Source organism: Euprymna scolopes, chromosome 26 (assembly GCF_053919585.1).
Source record: "Euprymna scolopes isolate OS-2025 chromosome 26, ASM5391958v1, whole genome shotgun sequence".
In the NCBI taxonomy this organism is placed as follows: Eukaryota; Metazoa; Mollusca; class Cephalopoda; order Sepiida; family Sepiolidae; genus Euprymna; species Euprymna scolopes.
In genome coordinates this window covers 94,993,123-95,013,101 of record NC_136507.1, presented here as the reverse complement: position 1 = coordinate 95,013,101, position 19,979 = coordinate 94,993,123, and the positions used below count along the sequence as shown (strand labels likewise).

General features: G+C 33.9%; 1 protein-coding gene across 1 annotated transcript in view; it reads left to right on the top strand.

Moving 5' to 3' along the window:
- Positions 1-17,179, top strand: part of LOC145248282 (uncharacterized) — a 40,985-nt gene extending 23,806 nt beyond the window's left edge. Inside the window, exons 4-8 of the mRNA XM_080110154.1 lie at positions 2,145-2,365; positions 8,094-8,204; positions 8,933-9,062; positions 14,747-14,846; positions 16,652-17,179. Of these exons, the coding sequence (XP_079966280.1) occupies positions 2,145-2,365; positions 8,094-8,204; positions 8,933-9,062; positions 14,747-14,846; positions 16,652-16,791 (702 nt within the window). The 3' untranslated portion in view covers positions 16,792-17,179. The remainder of the gene's footprint in view (positions 1-2,144; positions 2,366-8,093; positions 8,205-8,932; positions 9,063-14,746; positions 14,847-16,651) is intronic.
- The last annotated feature ends 2,800 nt before the right edge of the window (positions 17,180-19,979 follow it).

The following is a 19,979-nucleotide window of genomic DNA, read 5'->3' as shown; positions in this document are numbered from 1 at the left end:
CACATCTATCATCAGTCTGAAATTGACAAACTCATCTCCTAACTGTGCTGACATTAACTACACCGGCTTCATAAACGTTCAACAGGCGCCGGTGAATGTTGATTGGTTCATTTTTTTTCTGCATGGACGAATGCAATGACGCATCTTTACTTCTGGCACAGATCCATGACAAGGGTTACTTTCTTAAGAGTCTCATGCCATAAATATTCGCAACAGAGGTATGAAACTTTCAGGTCATCATAACAGCACAATTTGCAATCCCCTCTGATCCATTCAGACAGAATAAAAAAAATTAGGACACATTATTTTTCGAACATTCCCCGTACATGCTAGCATTGGATGGTTTTTAGAAATTGACTGACAAACTAATCTATCTCTGACCAGGTCTCAAACTTGTCCATTTTTCTCTCAAATTCAAAACTCGTACACTCAGATGTGAAGCCTCCATTTTTTTTTTTTTTTTTTTTTAAACAAAATTCTGCTTTTTCTTTGAATACAGAAAAATATAAATTTAATCAATTTATTTTTTACTGAATTGCTAGAGTTTTATGTTTAAAAAAAAAAAAGTTTTGGTAGGTGAGTATGAGGATCGAACCAGAACCCTTGAGGCAACGTTGGAAATTAAAGTGTGAAAAAAAAAACGTGCGGCGTTAAACACTGGGCCACGTTGACATAGAACGGAAACACGTATGAATTTATTTATTTAAGTATTCACAGGTGGCCGCAATAAAAGTTAACTCTGCTGCTTCTATTTGACCTAATTAATGAGGTCAAATAAAAGTCACGCAGTTAACTTGAGTTTCTTTATCCAACTTTGACTGTTTTTTTTCCCCAACAGATGTTGGGAAGGGGGAAAGAAGCTCCCCATTGTCCAGATTGATTAGCAATTGTCTGATATGAGAGGAGTTTGTCCCCACATTGATCAAAGCTGATTGCTTCTGGATGTTTCCCGGCACGATACTGAGAACCGCACGGTTTGACTTTAGTTTCACTTTATTTATACTAAAAAGCAGGAAAAACTGGGTACAGAGCGAAATAGCGCGAATCTCATAAAAGTCGACGTAAATAAATCTAGGTGACCCGCATTCTCAAATCGTAGATATTATTATCTAGAGGCTATATAAACAGTTGTAAGCGATCGTAACGACCCCGGGAGCGTGTGCGAAACAAGCCTTTGCAAGACATACACAAAATGGTCACACGCATTTTGCCTTTTATATATATAGATTCCTCTCTCTCTCTCTCTCTCTCTCTCCCTCCCTCTCTCTCTCCCTCCCTCTCTCTCTCTCCCTCTATCTCCCTCTCTCTCTCTCTCCCTCTCCCTCCCTCTCTCCCTCCCTCTCTCCCTCCCTCCCTCTCTCCCTCCCTCCCTCTCTCCCTCCCTCTCTCTCTCCCTCTCTCTCTCTCCACCTCTCTCTCTCCCCCTCTCTTTCTCTCTCCCTCTCTCTCACTTTGTCTTTCTTTATCTCTTCCTGTTTCTCTATGTATCGGCTTGATTTGTATTGTTCACTTCATATTTCAAATTGAATTGCTTTTTTAAATCAAATTACGAAAACCTTTCTAACTGGATATTTATTATTGCTTTAGTTTTGTTTTACATTATTACATAAAATAAAACTATAACAATAATGCTAAAGTAAACATTGTTTTTTTTATCATTTAAAAAATTTTTTTATTTCTTTTGATGCTTGCCCAAGAGTTCCCCATATTAAAAATCAAATATGAAGAAAGATCATATGTTGTATGTACCTGTGATATAAAAAAAATATCTTATTCCAAAAATCACATAAATCTATCAAGTAATTTTATTTTTAAATAAGAAAATCAAATTTTATGGTTAACCAAGAAGCGACTGTTTCATGGTGCCATTTTGAAAACAGTTTTAAAAAAGGGAGGGGGGATAACTCAAAATAATTCAAACTTGCAAGAGTTTTGTAATGTCTATGAATCCTCATTAAATACTTGAAAATTCTTTTATTTATAAAAATAAAACTACTTGATCAATTTACAATATTTTATTTCCATCACAGGTATGTATGTCATACAGAATTTTCTTTATTTTTAATATAGGGGTGAATTTTGGACCAGCACCTTTGTTTCTTCTCAATCTTTTGCTGACAATTCTTTAAATTTTGTTTTTGTAGGTGATGAAATTGTTGCATTTTGTAAGTAAATTTCTCGATGACCACAAGTTATGCATTTGCAGCAATGAGATTGCCTATGTAAAAAAGGAAATGCTAAAAGACTGTGATGAAATTAAATTAAAACACAAAACTGGTCAAATAGTCATAAAAGTGCAACAAGATAAATATTTTCTCAACTTTAAGCTTACCATTCCAGAAGATTATCCAAAGTTTCAAGTTCAGTAAGTTCAATTTATTGCTGTCTTTTATTGCATTTTTACTTTTTCTTTTTACTTGTTTTTTATTTTTTGTTTTTACTTTTTCTTTTTTCATTTTTTTTACTTTTTTTAGTTTTTTTAGTTTTTTCTTTTTTTAGTTTTTTCTTTTTTTAGTTTTTTCGTTTTTTTAGTTTTTTCGTTTTTTTAGTTTTTTCGTTTTTTTAGTTTTTTCGTTTTTTTAGTTTTTTCGTTTTTTTAGTTTTTTCGTTTTTTAGTTTTTTCGTTTTTTTCGTTTTTTTAGTTTTTTCGTTTTTTTAGTTTTTTCTTTTACTTTTTAATTTTTTTACTTTTTGCTTTTTTTCAAATTTTTTTACCTTTTTTATTTTTTACTTTTCTTTAAGTTTTCTTTATAGATTACTCAGTTGTAAATAAAAAGGACAACCTAGGAGGGGGTTGGACAGTAAGACGTTTGTTGACATTACAAATAATAGGACAGGGAGATAAGGAAATAAACTACTGAAAAAAAAAATAAATGCATAACATTTCACTCAAAATGCCATCCAATTGCGATATCAATTAATCGTCTGCTATTTTAAAGCATTATATTTCTGATCCCTTCTAATAGTAAATTTTATAGAAGAGTAGAAAGTGGACCTTCAGCAATCTCATCACTCTTGCTTTTTCTTATTTGTTGTTTAGTCCTCACATTGTGATGTTTCTGACAAAGGGGAAAAAATTGTTGTTTTCCGGGTTGGAATCTATCCACCTAACACTTAGCATTGACTAGTTTTTGACTTTGAAGTAGTTTTTTTTTTGTTTTTTTTTTCTAACTTTTTACATCAGGTGGTTTAATGCCTTGTCTGGAGCGATTTCTATATAAAAAAGTTGATTTTTGTAAGCTAAGGAACAAAATTTTCGAAGTACCACTTTAGCAAACAATTAATTGATGCCTCAGTTGGTTGCCATTTTGGGTGAAAAACTACACATTTACCAAAAAAATATTTTTCAGTATCTAAGGACGTTTACAATTACTAGTTGTGTCAACTTCAGATTTGCAAAATCTGATGATTGCAAATTTGAAAGTTTATAATGTTCCTATTTACTTGCCTCCCTACGAGGGCAGAGTTAGACACAAGGTCAGTTTTAAATGTGGGGAAAATCCAGTTCTCCAAGAAGGGGCACTCTGGATAGGAACAAAACATTAAAATTCTCAATCATGAAGGATTTCTCTTCCACTGATGAAGGACAAAAGGTGTAGTGTAGCATTAGAACAGATACTACACTTTGATCTTGGCACATGTTTGATTACGTTGTGCAATTCATTTTATGTTTTATTCCTCTTTTACTTTTTTTATTTTAACTTTTTCTCTTTACTTTTTTAATCTTTTTTTTTTACTTTTTTAATCTTTTTTAAAATTTATTTTACTTTTTTATTTTTTTACTTTTTCCTTGAATTTTTCTTTGTAAATGTTTTTTTTAGATTACCCATGTTTTTTTCTTGTCAAGTCAAATTCAGAATTGTAAAATCTGATAGTTGCAAATTTCTAACTGAAAGTTTAAAGCATTGCACACATGTTTAATTGCATTATGGAATTCACATTTTGTTCTAAGTAATAACTGCCAACAACTTATTAAAAAAAAATAATTTGAATAAATAAGACACGTTTTGATACGATCGACTGAAACTACTTATAAATTTTTTATTTATTGCGGACTATTATCCTCATCTTCTTTAGATGTTGTCTTACAATGTTTCGGCCAACTATTCCTCTGGCCTTCGTCAGGTGGTAACTGCGACGGGATAGGAACTCTGAATCTCCTAACTAGATGAGGATAATAGTCCACAATAAATAAAAAATAAATAAATAATACTCATCTCAATATTGAATTCCAGTTAATTATATATATATATATATATATATATATATATATATATATATATTTTTTTTTTTTTTAATTCAAATTTCACCCCAAACAAGGCACAGTGCCACTTTGAAGCAGGAGGCTACTATCAGGGACATAATTTGCAGGGGCGTTATGAAGGGAGATGAGTAGAAAGATGTTTGTTCACATTACACTTGAACTTCTGTATATCAGTACAGTTGGGAAAGCAGAATCCCGGAAGGGAGTTCCAAAGACCCGCAGTTCTGGGGAAGAAACTATTGGAGTAAAAGGCTTTCTTGCACCTAGGGATCTCTACTGTAAAGGGATGAAACTTAGTAGCTTATCGGGTTTGTCGGGGGTAGTTACGTCGGGGAGGTACAAGTGTTTGCAGTTCGTCAGAGCATTCACCATTAAAGTATTTGTAGAACAGGCAGAGGGATGCAACATCTCGTCGATGGGACAGAGGCTGAAGCCTAGATGACAGTTCAGGACCTATCAGGTTGGCGACTCTCTTTTGAACCCTGTCCAGGAGCGAGAGACAAGCAGCAGATGCACCAGCCCAGATGTGGCAACAGTACTCCATACATGGGCGAATGGTGGCCTTATTGAGGTACAGGATACTTTCAGGCGTAAGTAGTTTTCTAGCACGGTAGAGGGAGTCAACCTTCTTTGCAGCAGCCTTGGCAATGCTCTCAATGTATCTATTCCAGTTCATATTCTCTGTAAATGTTCGGCCAAGGAGTTTAAAAGAAGTACTTTCAGGCAATGTGTTCTTGGCTATTGCTATTGGTGGTAGAGAAGGTTTCTTGTAGTTATTGAAGGAAACAAGTTTAGTCTTAGCAGCATTGAATGTGACCATCCATTTTTGTCCCCATTCCACTACAGATTGGAGGTCATCCTCTAGTGTTTCTGCCATTTCTTTAGAAATGTGTTCATTTGTTTTCCTGTCATGCCTGTTATAGAGTGTGGTGTCATCAGCATATATACCCATCTCAGAGGAAATTTTGTCGGCGAGGTCATTTATGAATATCAGGAACAGTAGAGGTCCAAGGATAGACCCCTGGGGCACTCCCACATTTATATCATTGTTTAGATGTACGACCGTTGAGGACAACCTGGATTTTTCTCTTATCTAAGAAGGATTAAATTATGTTAAGTATTTTACCAGTGATACTGTATGATCTAATCTTCCTGAGGAGACCCTCATGCCATACCCTGTCAAAAGCCTTAGATATATATATACCGCTCTGCCCTCTCCCGCTTTGTCCAATGAATGGTATATACGTTCAGAGATTACATTTAGGATGTTTGCTGTGAAACGGGTTTGTCTAAATCCATATTGTTGGTCAGTCAGAAGTTTAGCATCTGTAAAGTTATGGACTAGAGCATGATTAATTAAGGTCTCAAATATTTTGTCGAAAAGTGTGAGGAGGCTAATGGGGCGATAATTTAATGGGTCAGTTCTTTCGCCAGAATTCTTGAATACTGGTATCACAGAAGCAGTTTTCCAACAGCCCGGAAAGCAAGATTCATTAAGGCATTTGTTGTAGAGTTTGGAGAGAACTGGAGCTACTTCGGCTGAGCACTTTTTTAATAGCACAGCTGAGATGAGATCTGGTCCACATGCTTTGGAAGTGTCAAAGTTTTTTATGATAGCATGCACCTGAGCAGAGGTGATTTTCAGATCGTCTAGTGTGGTGTCTGTCCGCATAAGAAATTCAGGTAGGGGGTGGTTGGAAGGGTCCAGTGTGGAGTTTGAGGCAAACCGACTGGCAAGCATGTTAGCCTTTTCGGTTGCTGAGCAAACAACCTCATGATTGTAATTATAATATCAATCAATGAATTTATTTTGCCCTTAAATCCTCAGAAGAAAAAGCACTTATCAATTCATTAAAAGAAAATAAAATGTATTTGGGTATGATAACAAAATTCAAAAATTAGGAGAAAATGTGCAATTATATTTTATTTTATTATGTCATATTTGAATTTTCAAGTAAAGTTACTAAAATTTAAATTTCCATATTGTATTCATTTCGATATACACTAATAAAAAAATATTTTATTAATTTATTACGGACGTGTTATGGAAAGTTCGATAAAATTTTGAAATCAATACTGAAAAGTGAATTTAAGATCCAGTTCTTCGGATTCGCAGTTGAAAGTGTTTTGCTGTCGTGGCAGAAAGTCGGAACCTTACAAATGAAATGTACAGAAGACTAGATGGTACCTATACCAGAATGTTAAGAGCAGTCCTACGTGTCACTTTGAGGGTAGTATAACAAACACCCATGTATATGAAGAACTTAGCAAAATAACAGCAGTGCTCAAACCAGAAGATTAAGATTGGTTGGGCCTATGGGGAGGAGAAATCACAGGTTGTTAGGGCAACTACTGATGTAGGAATCAATACAGAGATAAAAAAGAAGAGGAAAGCCAGCAATTCGATATGTGAACCAAGAGATTAGAAAATTAATCTTAGATTTAGTTTTGGTAGCCTTGCAACTCTCGCTTCCATTATTTTGTCCATTAGGTCTCACATTCTATGAGTGATGTTTCTGACATAGGGGAAAGAATTGCTGTTTTCTGGATCAGACTTTATTCATATAAGACTTATCATTGGCTAGTTTTTTAATCTTAAATTAGTAATTTTTTTTTTTTCAGCTCCTTAGATTTTTTATAAAAAAAAAGGTTAAGAAATGATACTGCTTTGTTGACGGACGAACAAAGAACACAATGGGAGACTGGAATATATAAAATTGTCACCAATGATGTCTGAACGAGCTAAAAATATCTAACTATAATTCTTCTACTGTACTCTGCGTTAGTATACGCTGAAGTAATTAGGAAATTCTCTTGCTATCCGTTTGTTAATTCTCTAATTTGATTAAATCATATAATATTGTAAATAAGAAAATGATCCTAAAAATTAACCAAGAAAGTTTTAAATAATTAAAAAAAAACAAGCTGCCTGGGTGGGGACGTATTGCCAGTCTCTTCTCCAACATTATGGCTGTCGCCTTGTGTGCGTACCTTTTTGAAAACAAATGAGATTGGAATATAACAATGTGAGTGGGGTGGGGTCAGTGGTGAAGAATCTATTGAATAACATGTGTGTACACTTATTTTTACATAAAAAGGTTTTATCAAAATAACAAACGTAATAGGAACATAAGAGGGTGGAAACATAGTTAATAACCAGAAATCTCTACCAATAGTCTTAAGCACAATCAAAATAGGTACGAATTGTCAGGGTAAACAATTTATAAGGAGATGCATGGTCTGGATGATGTAAGGTAAATATGACCTTTGTTAATATTTGGGAATGATTTCTGCAACAATGGTGGAATCAACCATATCAAGGAATGATAACTGCAACTAATAAAGAAAGGCCATGGTTGTATATTTAGAATAAAAGTTGTGATCTATAAATGTCTGACAGAAAATGTGTCAGTCATAAAACTAATGCTAAGATGGATTGACAGGAGAAACATGTCTGCTTATTTTGATGCCAAAAGAAAGAGGAAAAACCTTGTTTCAAATCTTACACATGTATCATGTGAGTCTTTTCTGTACTTCCAGAGAGGAGAGTGCATCTTCTAGTTGGCAAGAAGAGATAACTAGATTATTGTTCAAGGGAAATAACTCCAGAATATTCTAACCCAATAAATTATTTTTATTTATTTAAAAACATTTAGTTTTTTCTATTTAAGAGAATTGGTTTTATTTATTTTTTAAATTTAGTTTTACTTTTATTCAAATTATTTCATGTTTTTATTTATTTAAAAAAAATCATTTTGTTATTTTTTTAATTTAATTTAGTTCTATTTTTTTAATTTAAATTTTATTTAATTACTTTTTATTTTTTAAGGTTGGAAATTATCGATCATAATTTCCCTGAGCTTTTAAAAGTGAACTTTGAGGCACAAGCCGTTGAATATGCAAGGCAGTGTGTCGAACCGCCTCTCAGAAGAAAACCTGGGTGAGTAATTTTGTTTAATTTTTTTTTTTTATCCTTTTTCATTCATTTTTCCATAATTTTGTTTAAAAATATATATATTTTTTTTTTCATCCTTTTTCATTTTTCCATACTTTTGTTTCTTCATTTAAAATTTTTTTTTTATTTTTCATCCTTTTTCATTTTTCCATAATTTTGTTTCTTCATAAAAATAATTTTTTTTTTTTTACATCCTTTTTCATTTTTCCATAATTTTGTTTAAAAATATTTCTTTTTATTTTTTTTTTTTTCATCCTTTTTCATTTTTCCATAATTTTGTTTCTTCATTTAAAATTTTTTTTTTTTTTATGCATTTGAAGAAGTAGCAATGTTGGTTTGTCATGCTTAAGTTTGAAATAGCATTTTCAGATTGAATGGATTGAAGAGAAAAATAAAAGTGCAAATCACAATTCCACATGAGATGAAAGGGAGAGTAACAAAACTTTTGAGAAAGACTTTATTAATAATATACTGTCAATACAATGGTTGCCATTTATCTGATATAATTTTTAAAACTTTTATTTTCTTACTGCAGCAAAGTTAGATAAAAAAGAATGAGACGATCATTTAAGCAAAAATAAACGGAGATATACTCACATATACCCACTGTGGACATATCTCCCTTTATTTCTGCTGAAATGATGTCTTACGTTTCCTTTGTTAGTAAGTAAAAAATTTCTTATGCAATTCATGCTTGTCTTCTCCTTTTCCAGTGACCCTCCGTTTCAACCAAAGCCGTCCATGTTACCTGTATGCAAATATCTTATTGGAGACTGTATCAAAAATTACCCTTTGCAGAAGTGCCCAGTCTGTTTTGCTCATGTTCTTCCTGAAAATCCATTGGCAAGTTTTTATTTTTTATTTTATTTTATTATTTTTTTTACTTTTGTTTTTATAACTAACTAAAAAGGATGGATAAATTAATTTCTCAAACAAAACAGTTTTACACCATTTTTAAGAAGATTAAAATCAAACTATAATGATACTAAACCTTATATCTAGAATCCTTATATCAATTTCTCTATATTAAAAAACAGAAATAAACAAAAAATTGTATGATGTACGTAGCCATGGCATAATGAAAATATCATATTCCAAAAGTTATGTATGTTGATCAAGTAGTTTTATTCTTAAATAAAAAATAATTTTATGAGTAACAGAAGAGCAGATGTCTTGTCCGCCATTTTGAAAACAATCTAAAAGAAAAAAAAACAAAGGGAGAGAACTCAATAATTCAGACTTGCTAGATTTGTTGTAATGCATACGAATTCCTATTAATTACTTGAAAATGATTGTCTTTATGAAAATAAAACTACTTGATCAATTTTCCCAATTTTTTTTTTTAAATATGATACTTTCGTTTTGTCATGGGTATGTACAACATACAGATTTTTTGTTTGTTTTTTAATATAGGAGGAATTCTGGACAAGAACCAAATTCAGTATATGATTTTGGTTGTAGAAAATTTCTAAAAGCTCAATCTTAATAAAAAATGGTACTTGTGCAGAATTTGAACCAGACATAATTAACCATCCACTCGGCTTTGCTCAGAACATGACGTCATGCGCTCAGGTTTGACTGTAATCTGACGTGAGATGCTGATCAATGCGCAGCAAAAGAGCAGACAATTTTGAGGGAAATATTTGGGGGGGGGGATCGACAGCACCAGCTGGGAGCTTCTCGACAATTATCTTTTTGTGTTTATGTGGAGACAGAAATTTTGTAATGATGAAAACCATATATCGGAAAACTACCAAGTTGGATTGACAAAGTTTTTTCCACATCCACTGTCTCTTCTCACCCCACTTTGAAATCATCTGATGCAACCGTGGAAAAGTCTACCTAATCCTAAGGGAATATCCCAGCTGTCTTTAATTTTTTTAAATCGGTTGCCCAGCCCCACCATACAGAAAAAAAAAAAAAAAAATTCATGAAAAGAAAAAACAAGTTTACCTTAGTAACAAAACTAAAAAAAAAAAAAATGAACAAAAAATACATGAAAGATATTAAAAAAAAAAGTGCTTTTTTTTAAAAACCTTTAACAAAAAAATATGAAAAACACACAAAAAAATTGATTTTTTTATTAGTTTTGTTCAATTTTCTTTGGTAAAAAAAAAAAATTGGTTGCAAAAAAAAAAAAATTACAACTTGTCACTTAAAAAAATTGTTACAAGAATAAAACAGAATTCACGGTAGGTCATTGTTTCTTTTTTATTTTTGTCATATTTTTTTTTCTGGTGATTTTATTATATTTAAATGTTTTCTTCAGTATTTTGCTTAATTAGCATTATCACACTTTGATAATCAGCAACACTTGGCGAAAGCTAGCGATTGACATAATGTTCCGAGCAAAGCCGAGCAACCAGCTAGTTACATCTGGTTCAAATTCTGCACAAGTACTGAAAAAAATTGATATTCAGGGAATCTTGCTTAATTGTTATGAATCAAATTCGATGCAGATGTTAAATATTTGAATGTTTTGATTGGAGGTTGTGCTCATATCATCTATAAGATAAATCTCACCTGTCTGTTTAAATGTATGTATGTATGCCTAAAACTTTTGACAGAGCTGACGGATTTTCACAAGATCGGTATCATTTTGAAGTTCCACGCTTCGGATGACAAATATTGAAAAATTGACTAAAAACATTAATTGCTTCACTCTCAACTGGGCACTTTTCTACAAGGAGGGGGTTGCTTTTTTCGCTGATATTTTCCAAAGTTATCCCCTCTTTTAGATTGACTAGCCTTGATTTAGATCTTTGCCACTTTCCAGTTTGGTGAATGACGCAATCGCAAAGACATCATTTTTTAAATTTTTTTATTTAATGTTTTTTTCCTTCTTCACAGTACAAGTTCGAGTCTGCCTGCATACTACCACATTTTTTTTTTTTTTTTTTTTTTGCTCAACACACACCTCCAAACACTTGGGCAACACCAGGCATGATAAAAACCAATTTAAAATACTCCCAAAAAAACTGAAAGTCTACGAATACTTATTAATTGATGTCTATAATACCTATTGTTGACATTTCACAAAAATTGGAGATTTTTATTGGAATTTTCATAAAGACTCCTATCACCTTTTTACCTGCATTGTATAAAACTAATCTAAACTAAATCTAGCTCACATTACTATCCCTTACACCTAGCATCTGTGTTCCAAATTTCATTAATGGTTAGTTAACTAGTTTAGAAATGAATTCTTTACATAGAAATATATAAACATATACACATAATTAACTTTATATAAATAAATTATTCTTTTAATAATTACAAGAAACCGTCTCAGCCACCAACAACAGCTATGGCTAATAATACATTACCTGAAAGTACCTCGTTCAAACTCCTCAGCTTAACGTTCACAGGGAACATGAGTTGGAACAGATACATTGAGGGCATTGCTGCGGCTGCTGCGAAGAAGGTGGGCTCTCTCTATAGTGCTAAAAAGTTATAACACGATCAGCCGGTCACTGAGGTTTGACTAGCTTTATGTGTTACACTAAATGTCTTAGTGGTCTCGGGAAGATATGAAGATGGCCGTCATTAGGTTCTATAAGAAGAAAAGCATACCTGAGATGTTGGATGTGCTGTGTGGCTTCTTCTCTTAAGATGATTTCTTCACCCCGGTGGCATTCTGACTGGAATTTTCTTTCTTCATCCTCCGGACCGCTTCGTTGTTTCAATGAAGGCATTTATGAGGGCCTTTATGGCAGACACAAGAAAGACGACACGTGACACAATTGTAATATATATGGAACATAACTATTTTATTTTACATTAGAGATACAATATATTACAAAAAACTTTTACAATTTAAAACTGGACAATATGCTTTTCAAAGCTAACTAACCTAACTAGTCTTGAGGGAGGGGGTGCTCCCCCCCCTCGTTTACGGAAAGACAAAAATTATGGTGCTCACCTCATGACGGCCTGAACAGAAAGAGGGAGAGCTCTAGGAAAGGGAGTTATGGGTAGACGTTTCTTTGTATCTCTACGCACATGGCCAAATCGCCACTCTGCCATGAGAAACAGTGGCACGGAGAAATAGTGCCACAAAGTTACTTACTCCTGAAAGTATCCTCTACTTCTACATTCGCCCATGTATGGAGTATTGTTATCACATTTGGGCTGGTGCATCTGCTACTAGTTTCTCACTCTAGGACAGGGTTTAATAGAGAGTCACCAACTTGATGGGTCTCGAACTGTAAGCTAGGCTTCAGCCTCTGTCCCATGGACAAAATGTTGCATCTCTCTGCCTGTTTTACAAGTATTTTAATGATAGATGCTTAGACGAACTACAAGCACTTGTACCTCATTGATGTAAATACCCCCGACAAACCCGACGAGCAGCAAAATCCCACCCCTACACAGTAGAGATCCTTAGATGCCAGAAAGCCTTCTACCCTAATAGTTTCTTCCCCATAACTGTTAGACTTTGAAATTCCTATCTGGGTTCCTGTTTCCCTTACTGTACTGACATGCAAAAGTTCAAGTGTAATGTGAACAGGAATTCCTACATAATATCCCTGCAATTATGTCTCTGATAGTAGCCCCTACATCAAAGTAGCACTGTGCCTTGTTTGGGGGGAAAATGGAATAAAACAAAAAATAAATTTAAAAAAAAATAGAAAATATTTTTCTTTCATGTATATTTATTGTATTTTTTTTTTTATTTCTATGCATTTCTTTAAGGCTAGTCAGTATTTGCTATATATTCAAGTATTAAAGCTTTGTTTGAGAATTTGATAAAATCACACAAAAAATTTGCACACTTTTTGTAACAATTTTGGCAACTTTTTGTAAAAAAATGCCTCATATTGAGGCATCATTAATTTATATTTTTTGATGAGAATTTTTCTTTATCCTTTCTTTCTTCATCTTCCCCACTTTGTCTCACTCTTCTTTCTTTCACTCTCCTCCCTATATCTCTCTCCTTTTGTCTCTCTCTTTCTCTTTCTCGCTCTCTCTCTTTCACTCTATCTCACACTCTCTCCCTTTTTTACTCTTCTCCCTCCCTCCATCTATCTCTCTTTTCACTTTCCTCCTTCCATCTCTTTCTCTCTTTTTCCTCTCTCTCTCTTTCACTCTTTTTTACTCTCCTCTCTCTTTCACTCTCATCTCTCTTGTTCTCTTTCACTCTCATCTCTCTTGTTCTCTTTCACTCTCATCTCTCTTGTTCTCTTTCACTCTCATCTCTCTTGTTCTCTTTCACTCTCATCTCTCTCGTTCTCTTTCACTCTCATCTCTCTCGTTCTCTTTCACTCTCATCTCTCTTGTTCTCTTTCACTCTCCTCCTTTCCTCCTTCTTTCTCTTTCACTCTCCTCCTTTCCTCCTTCTTTCTCTTTCACTCTCCTCCTTTCCTCCTTCTTTCTCTTTCACTCTCCTCCTTTCCTCCTTCTTTCTCTTTCACTCTCCTCCTTTCCTCCTTCTTTCTCTTTCACTCTCCTCCCTCCCTTTCTCTTTCACTCTCCTCCCTCCCTTTCTCTTTCACTTTCCTCCCTCCCTTTCTCTTTCACTTTCCTCCCTCCCTTTCTCTTTCACTTTCCTCCCTCCCTTTCTCTTTCACTTTCCTCCCCCCCTCTCTCTGTCTCTTTCACTTTCCTTTCCCCTCTCTTTCACTTTCCTCACCCCTTTCTCCTTCTCTTTTACTTTCCTCCCCCTCTCTCTTTCTCTTTTACTTTCCTCCCCCCTTTCTCTTTCTCTTTTACTTTCCTCCCCCCTTTCTCTTTCACTTTCCTCCCCCCTTTCTCTTTCACTTTCCTTCCCCCTTTCTCTTTCTCGTTTACTTTCCTCCCCTCTTTCTCTTTTACTTTCCTCCCCCCTCTCTCTTTCTCTTTTACTTTCCTCCCCCTTTCTTTCTCTTTTACTTTCCTCCCCCTTTCTTTCTCTTTTACTTTCCTCCCCCTTTCTTTCTCTTTTACTTTCCTCCCCCTTTCTTTCTCTTTTACTTTCCTCCCCCTTTCTTTCTCTTTTACTTTCCTCCTCCCTCTTTCTCTTTTACTTTCCTCCTCCCTCTTTCTCTTTTACTTTCCTCCTCCCTCTCTTTCTCTTTTACTTTCCTCCTCCCTCTCTTTCTCTTTTACTTTCCTTCTCCCTCTCTTTCTCTTTTATTTTCCTCCCTCCATCTCTCTCGTTCATTGTCCTCCCTCTCTCTTTCTCTTTCCTCCCTCCGTCTCTTTACTCCTTCTTTCTTTCTTTCTTTCATTCTCCCCAACCCTCTTTCTCTGATCCCTCCCTCTCTTTTTTTTTTCTTTCGTTCCTTCCTCTCATTCTCCTACCTCCCATCTCTTTCATTCTTCTCCCTCCTCTTCTGTCACTCTTCCAGTCTTCTACTTCCCCTTTTACTCTCCTCCTCTCTCATTCTCTCTCTCTTTTGATCTCCCTATTCCTCTTTCTTTCACTCTCCCTGTCTTTCCTTTCCACCTCTTTTTTAAAAGTAAGATAGTCAAATACATTCGGTCCAAAACAAATAAAAAATCCACACAATTGATAATTATTATCTTCATCTTTTGTTTGTTTTCAGGAGGAAACATCCCGAGAGAAACAAGTCGAGCGAGTATATTGCGGTCATTTGTATCATCACTCATGCCTCGCTGTTTATATGAAAACGCCACCATTTATTGGCGAGTAGATTTTAACCTGTTTTATTTTTTTTTTGTTTTCTCTTGTATCTCGAGCACTAAAGTGTCTCGGGCACCCTTGGGAAAGGTATTTCTCCTTCACTCCACACATGCTTATGTAAAATTGATAATTAACAAAGTCAGCTGAAGCACTCATTAGCCTTGGTGGCAATCACTTAAAAATGATGTCTCAATAAAAGCACTAATCCCTGTCACCTCGCTGTGTAGGCGTCAGAAACGGCATCTAACCTATAAAAATTTCACAAGATTATTGCCGCCAGTAACTAGTTATCATGTCTGACTTTTATTTCCAACTATTTTCTACTATATATAGAAATAATATCACTTTATATTTTATCAAATTGGGAAAGTACATGGAAATTTAATAATATATGAATATAAATTACATATAAAGCAATCATCACCGGATACAACCTGGGTGAAAGTGCATAGTTTAGTCATCAGTGAAACCCTTCAGCATCATGGAGATCGAGTCCTGGTTGAGTTCTTCCGTTGGCATGTGTGGGGGACTTGTGTACTGCTTATATACTAGTTGTATAGCTGGATCCGATCTTTATAGGCTGCGTGTATTAACCGGTTACTGGAATAGGCTGCATGTTCCATAAGCTAGAGGTCGTCGTTTGCAGATCGTACATGTATCAGAAGTCTTTGTCTAACGCAAAGCAAAAAAACTTTTTCACTAAAACATCAAGCAGAGGTTCGCTCGTCACAAGTTGAGTCGAGTAAAGTTTGTTGTTCACAACACGAGATACATGTCGACGTTCTCTATTCGCATGTCTTAAATGCTTCTCCCACTCCCCCCCCCCAGCGACTCGCCTTTTATAATGTTTCAGGCACACCCAATTTGCATATACCTCACAAGACTGCTAGAGATCTACGCGTGACTGGAGACTTTAAAAGATAACAGCCGCCATCTTGGGCCTCTCTTTTTTTTTTCTTTTTTTTTCTGTCTTTCAGCCTGCTACCGAGACAGATTTTCGCCCGTTTCTGAGAAGGTCCTCTATGTCTATCACAGAACAGCATAATGAAACAACAATCAATAATAAGGGCATACGTTACGAGTACATTTAAGACATTGAAATGAAGCACGCTGAAACAGGATCATATATTTACATATGTACAAGGAATATTTATTTACATAGGAGGTTACGAACGTTACAGTGTTCGTGTGTTTATAAACTAGCATGCGTTGCGTGTATGAATGTACGCGAGAGTTTGTTGAAGCATATGTTGGAAGTTCATTGTGTATGTAAGAATTTGTTGATATGAGTTTCATACTTGAGAAAAGATAAACGCCCTGACAAGGTGTGGACATAATTTGCGGGCCATTCAGATTTGAGGTTTGAATGAAGGCAAACACGTGTTGTCAGCTCCATGTCTTCAGTGGGAAGCGAAAGAAGAGAGAAAGAGAGAAAACGGAAGAGGAAATGGAGATCGCCACCTGTTGAGCAAAGCGGAGGTTACCACAGAGGTGACAACTGATGCGTTGCTTAAAAGGTGTATTCATGGATGTATGTGCAGTTTGCTTAAATGCATGTTACATTAAAAAGGCATGTTCTTATATATGCGGGTCGAATCCCTCTGCCGGCATTCGGATCACGGTCGTTCACTATTGTGGTATTCAGTTCTATTTATTGTTTCCATTAAATATTATAGAAGTGTTTGTTTTTACCAATATGTTTTGAACGGTGACTTTAGGAATATCTTCTCCAAGCTAAGCTACACTTTTTTTATGAAGCAGAGATTGTTAGTGAATTAAAAAATTTCCTTTTCTCTTTTGATTTCAGGCGGCAAGAAATGTCCTTCATGTGACAAACGGATCTTTCATGAAAAATGGAAAATAACTCCTGAATTAGCCGAGGCGAGGTGGGCACATAAACAAGCCAGGGAAAGAGAACTAGAAGAAGTGAAAGACTTTATGGCTTGAATTTTACGGCTACGATTTCGGAGAATCTTTTTTTTTTTTTTTTAAACGACCCGTCTTCCCTTACCCCATAACTCAACACAGATTTTCGCTGGGGTGTTGAAATAAATCTCAGGGTTATAATGATCTCTGACACTGGCAGATGCAAAAAAGCCGATTCTAACGGAAGCCGTATATATATATCGACAATAACAATAATCAGGAAAATGCAAGGCACTGTGGCTTTTCTGTTAACATCCAAAAATGATCGATTCTAACGGAAACGGTTTCTCTAGGGGTAGATTGGGAAAGGGGATGACTTTAATGGTGTTAAAAGATTTTATAAATCTTTTTTTTAAAAACATTCATATTGAGAAAAATCGATTCAATAAAAAAAAATAAAAGTTGGGAATTTGTATTTATTATGAACTAATGATATCTTCCAAAGTTTGCTGCTTGATTGCAATCACTCCCCCATGAAGAAAAAAAAATGCGCCTTTTTATTTTTTAAAATAATTTAAATTTTGTGTCTAGTTCTCCAATAAGTCCTAAACACTTAGGTGCATATTGATAATGAATAGTTTTTTTGTTTTTGTTTTTTTTTTTTATTTAAAAATTTCATTTAATCTGTTAACATTTGGTGCAAGTCCACCGTCCAACCTAAAAAAAAATACCAAAAAACCTTTATGGCACACATAACCATCACGAAACAGATGTCATATTCCAAAAATCACATAAATTGAGTAATTTTATTTTTAACTAAAAAAAATCAAATCTGTCTCACGTCGCTATTTTGAAAAAATAAGGGCAGATAATTCCACAATAATTCAAACTTGTAAGATCAGCCTTGTAATGCTAACGATTTCATAGTGATCACTTAAGAGTTTAAAAATTTTCTTCATATAAAAAAAAAACTTGATTAATTTGTGAAATTTGAAATATGACATTTTTATTCTGTGACGGATATGTACTTCATAAAGATTTTTCTGTATGTTTTATTTTTTTTATTTTTAATGAGGTGGAATTCTGGACTTGCATCTAATATTTTTATGAAAATATCAGCCATTGTGCATGCCTATGTGTTAGACTTCATGAGCAGAAAACGTTCAGTATTTTCGTTTGCACGTTTTTAAAACGTAATTTTTGTTGCTTGGAAAACATAATTTTGAGGAGTGAGAAGGTGGGGGGAGTTCTAATTTGGGAAACTATGGCATTTTTGAAAATGAGCCAAATAATTGCTAAAACACTACATATTTTATACTTTTTTTAAAATTTAGTTTTGAATAAATTAATAGTTTTTTTTTTTTGTTGTTGTTTTTTTTTTCATTTCAAAGAATTGTAAAAAGCCCAAGAATCATGCTCTTAAGAACATAATTCTTGGGCTTTTTACAATTCTTTGAAATGAAAAAAAAAAAATTATTTATTTAAATCTAAAAGGAAAAAAAAAAAGTATAAAATATGTATTATAACAACAAATAGAAGCAACAAATCCTGAAAAAGTAGGTTTCATAAAGAACCAAATGTCAAAATAAAAAATGTCTCTGTAGTCTGAGGTAGTGGTAAAGCAACCTGGCCGACACTTATCCTCCATAAAAATTTTAATTTTTTTTTTTTTTTTTTTTTTTAAATACACTAAGATACTCCTTAAAATTATATTTTTGAAGAACTTGACCATCAAATTAGTTTATTTGCAGCCATAGTCTAACACAATGGCGAACAGCGTGGCTCACACTGATAGCGTTAACATTGGAATTTATATTATTTGTTCTTTGGATACTTCTGAGTACTGTTCTCATCTTGAGTGTTATTCTCACAACGTTTCGGCTGATGTAACTAACCTCCAATCTTTTTCATCTTGCCGAACTCTGAATCTGTACAGAATTTTGAACGGAACCCTTTATTTAATCCATGAGGGTAGCATGTTCTCGTCCCATCAGCCATGACTGAATAGAAATCTTAAGTGATTCGCAATTGTTCTCTTAGTATGACTTGCATTGAGGATTGAACCTTCAACCTCCTGAAGAGTCTCACTTAGAATTAATTCTTTTTATTTAGTACCTTTATCCGTTACGCCGCAATGGAATTTATTTGTTATATATCACACTGTTGTTTTGCTTACATTCTTGTTTGAATAGGTAATAGTAATTAAATGATTTTGTCCACAGGGCTGGAAATGATGAGTTATTGATACAAATTCAGTTTTTTTTAAACTATACAACTCAATAGTTAAAAGGTCAAAAACGACACCCACAGTTGGCCCGTCTGTATGAATCTTTTTCACTTTGTGGTTTTCTTTGTTTATTCCCAGCCCTGTGAACTAAATTAACTGTTAATTTAATGGTATTACCTACACAAACACAATGTAGTTACACATAATTTACTAAGTAAAATTTATAATTTAATTTTTAAAAATAATTAATCAATGTTTACATAGATTTTAAGAGTCTATAGTCATTGTAGCATCCAATTTGACAGTTTACAAAAAAGGCGTTTTTTTTGTTTGTTTGTTTTTACCTAGCAGTGTTATGCTTTATTATAAGGACACCGCCAAATTTTTTTTTTTATATCAACATGAAACCAAATAACTTTTTGCTCGACAAGAACAAAGATTCTTTTTCTACATGCCATGATAAATGAAATGCCTCGATCTACTGTATCGACAATTCTATGAAGATAACCTCAACATGACTAACAAACAAACATTGTCTATAAATTTCAAGAATTCTCACAAACATTCAAAAAAACTTATGTTTCATGAAGCATACCGACTCAAATGTTAATATTTGTAATGAACCCATCAAATATTGTCTATAATTCCAGGAAGTGTCATAAAAACACAGAATTATTCTGCAGATAATTAAATCTTTTTTTTTTTTCTGGAATTTTATGATGATGCGTTTCTGTTATTCTTGCTCGACTTTTATTTTTTATCAATGTCGATATTTATATCCAAAGCTGTGCAATCAGTATCCTAAACACCCGGCTCTGACTCCTGAAATTTTTACTTCGACTTAAGGAATCTTATTTTTCCACTATATATATATATGAGGAAATGTTTATTTAATTATATTTCACATTTTATTTATACAAGTTCTTTAATTTATGAAGCTCCATGTAACTACAAAGCATATATAAATGACAAAATTCTGTATTTCAAATTTTTAAGATGTTGACCATCTTACCTTTTATTTCTTTAAGTACATTGAGATGCA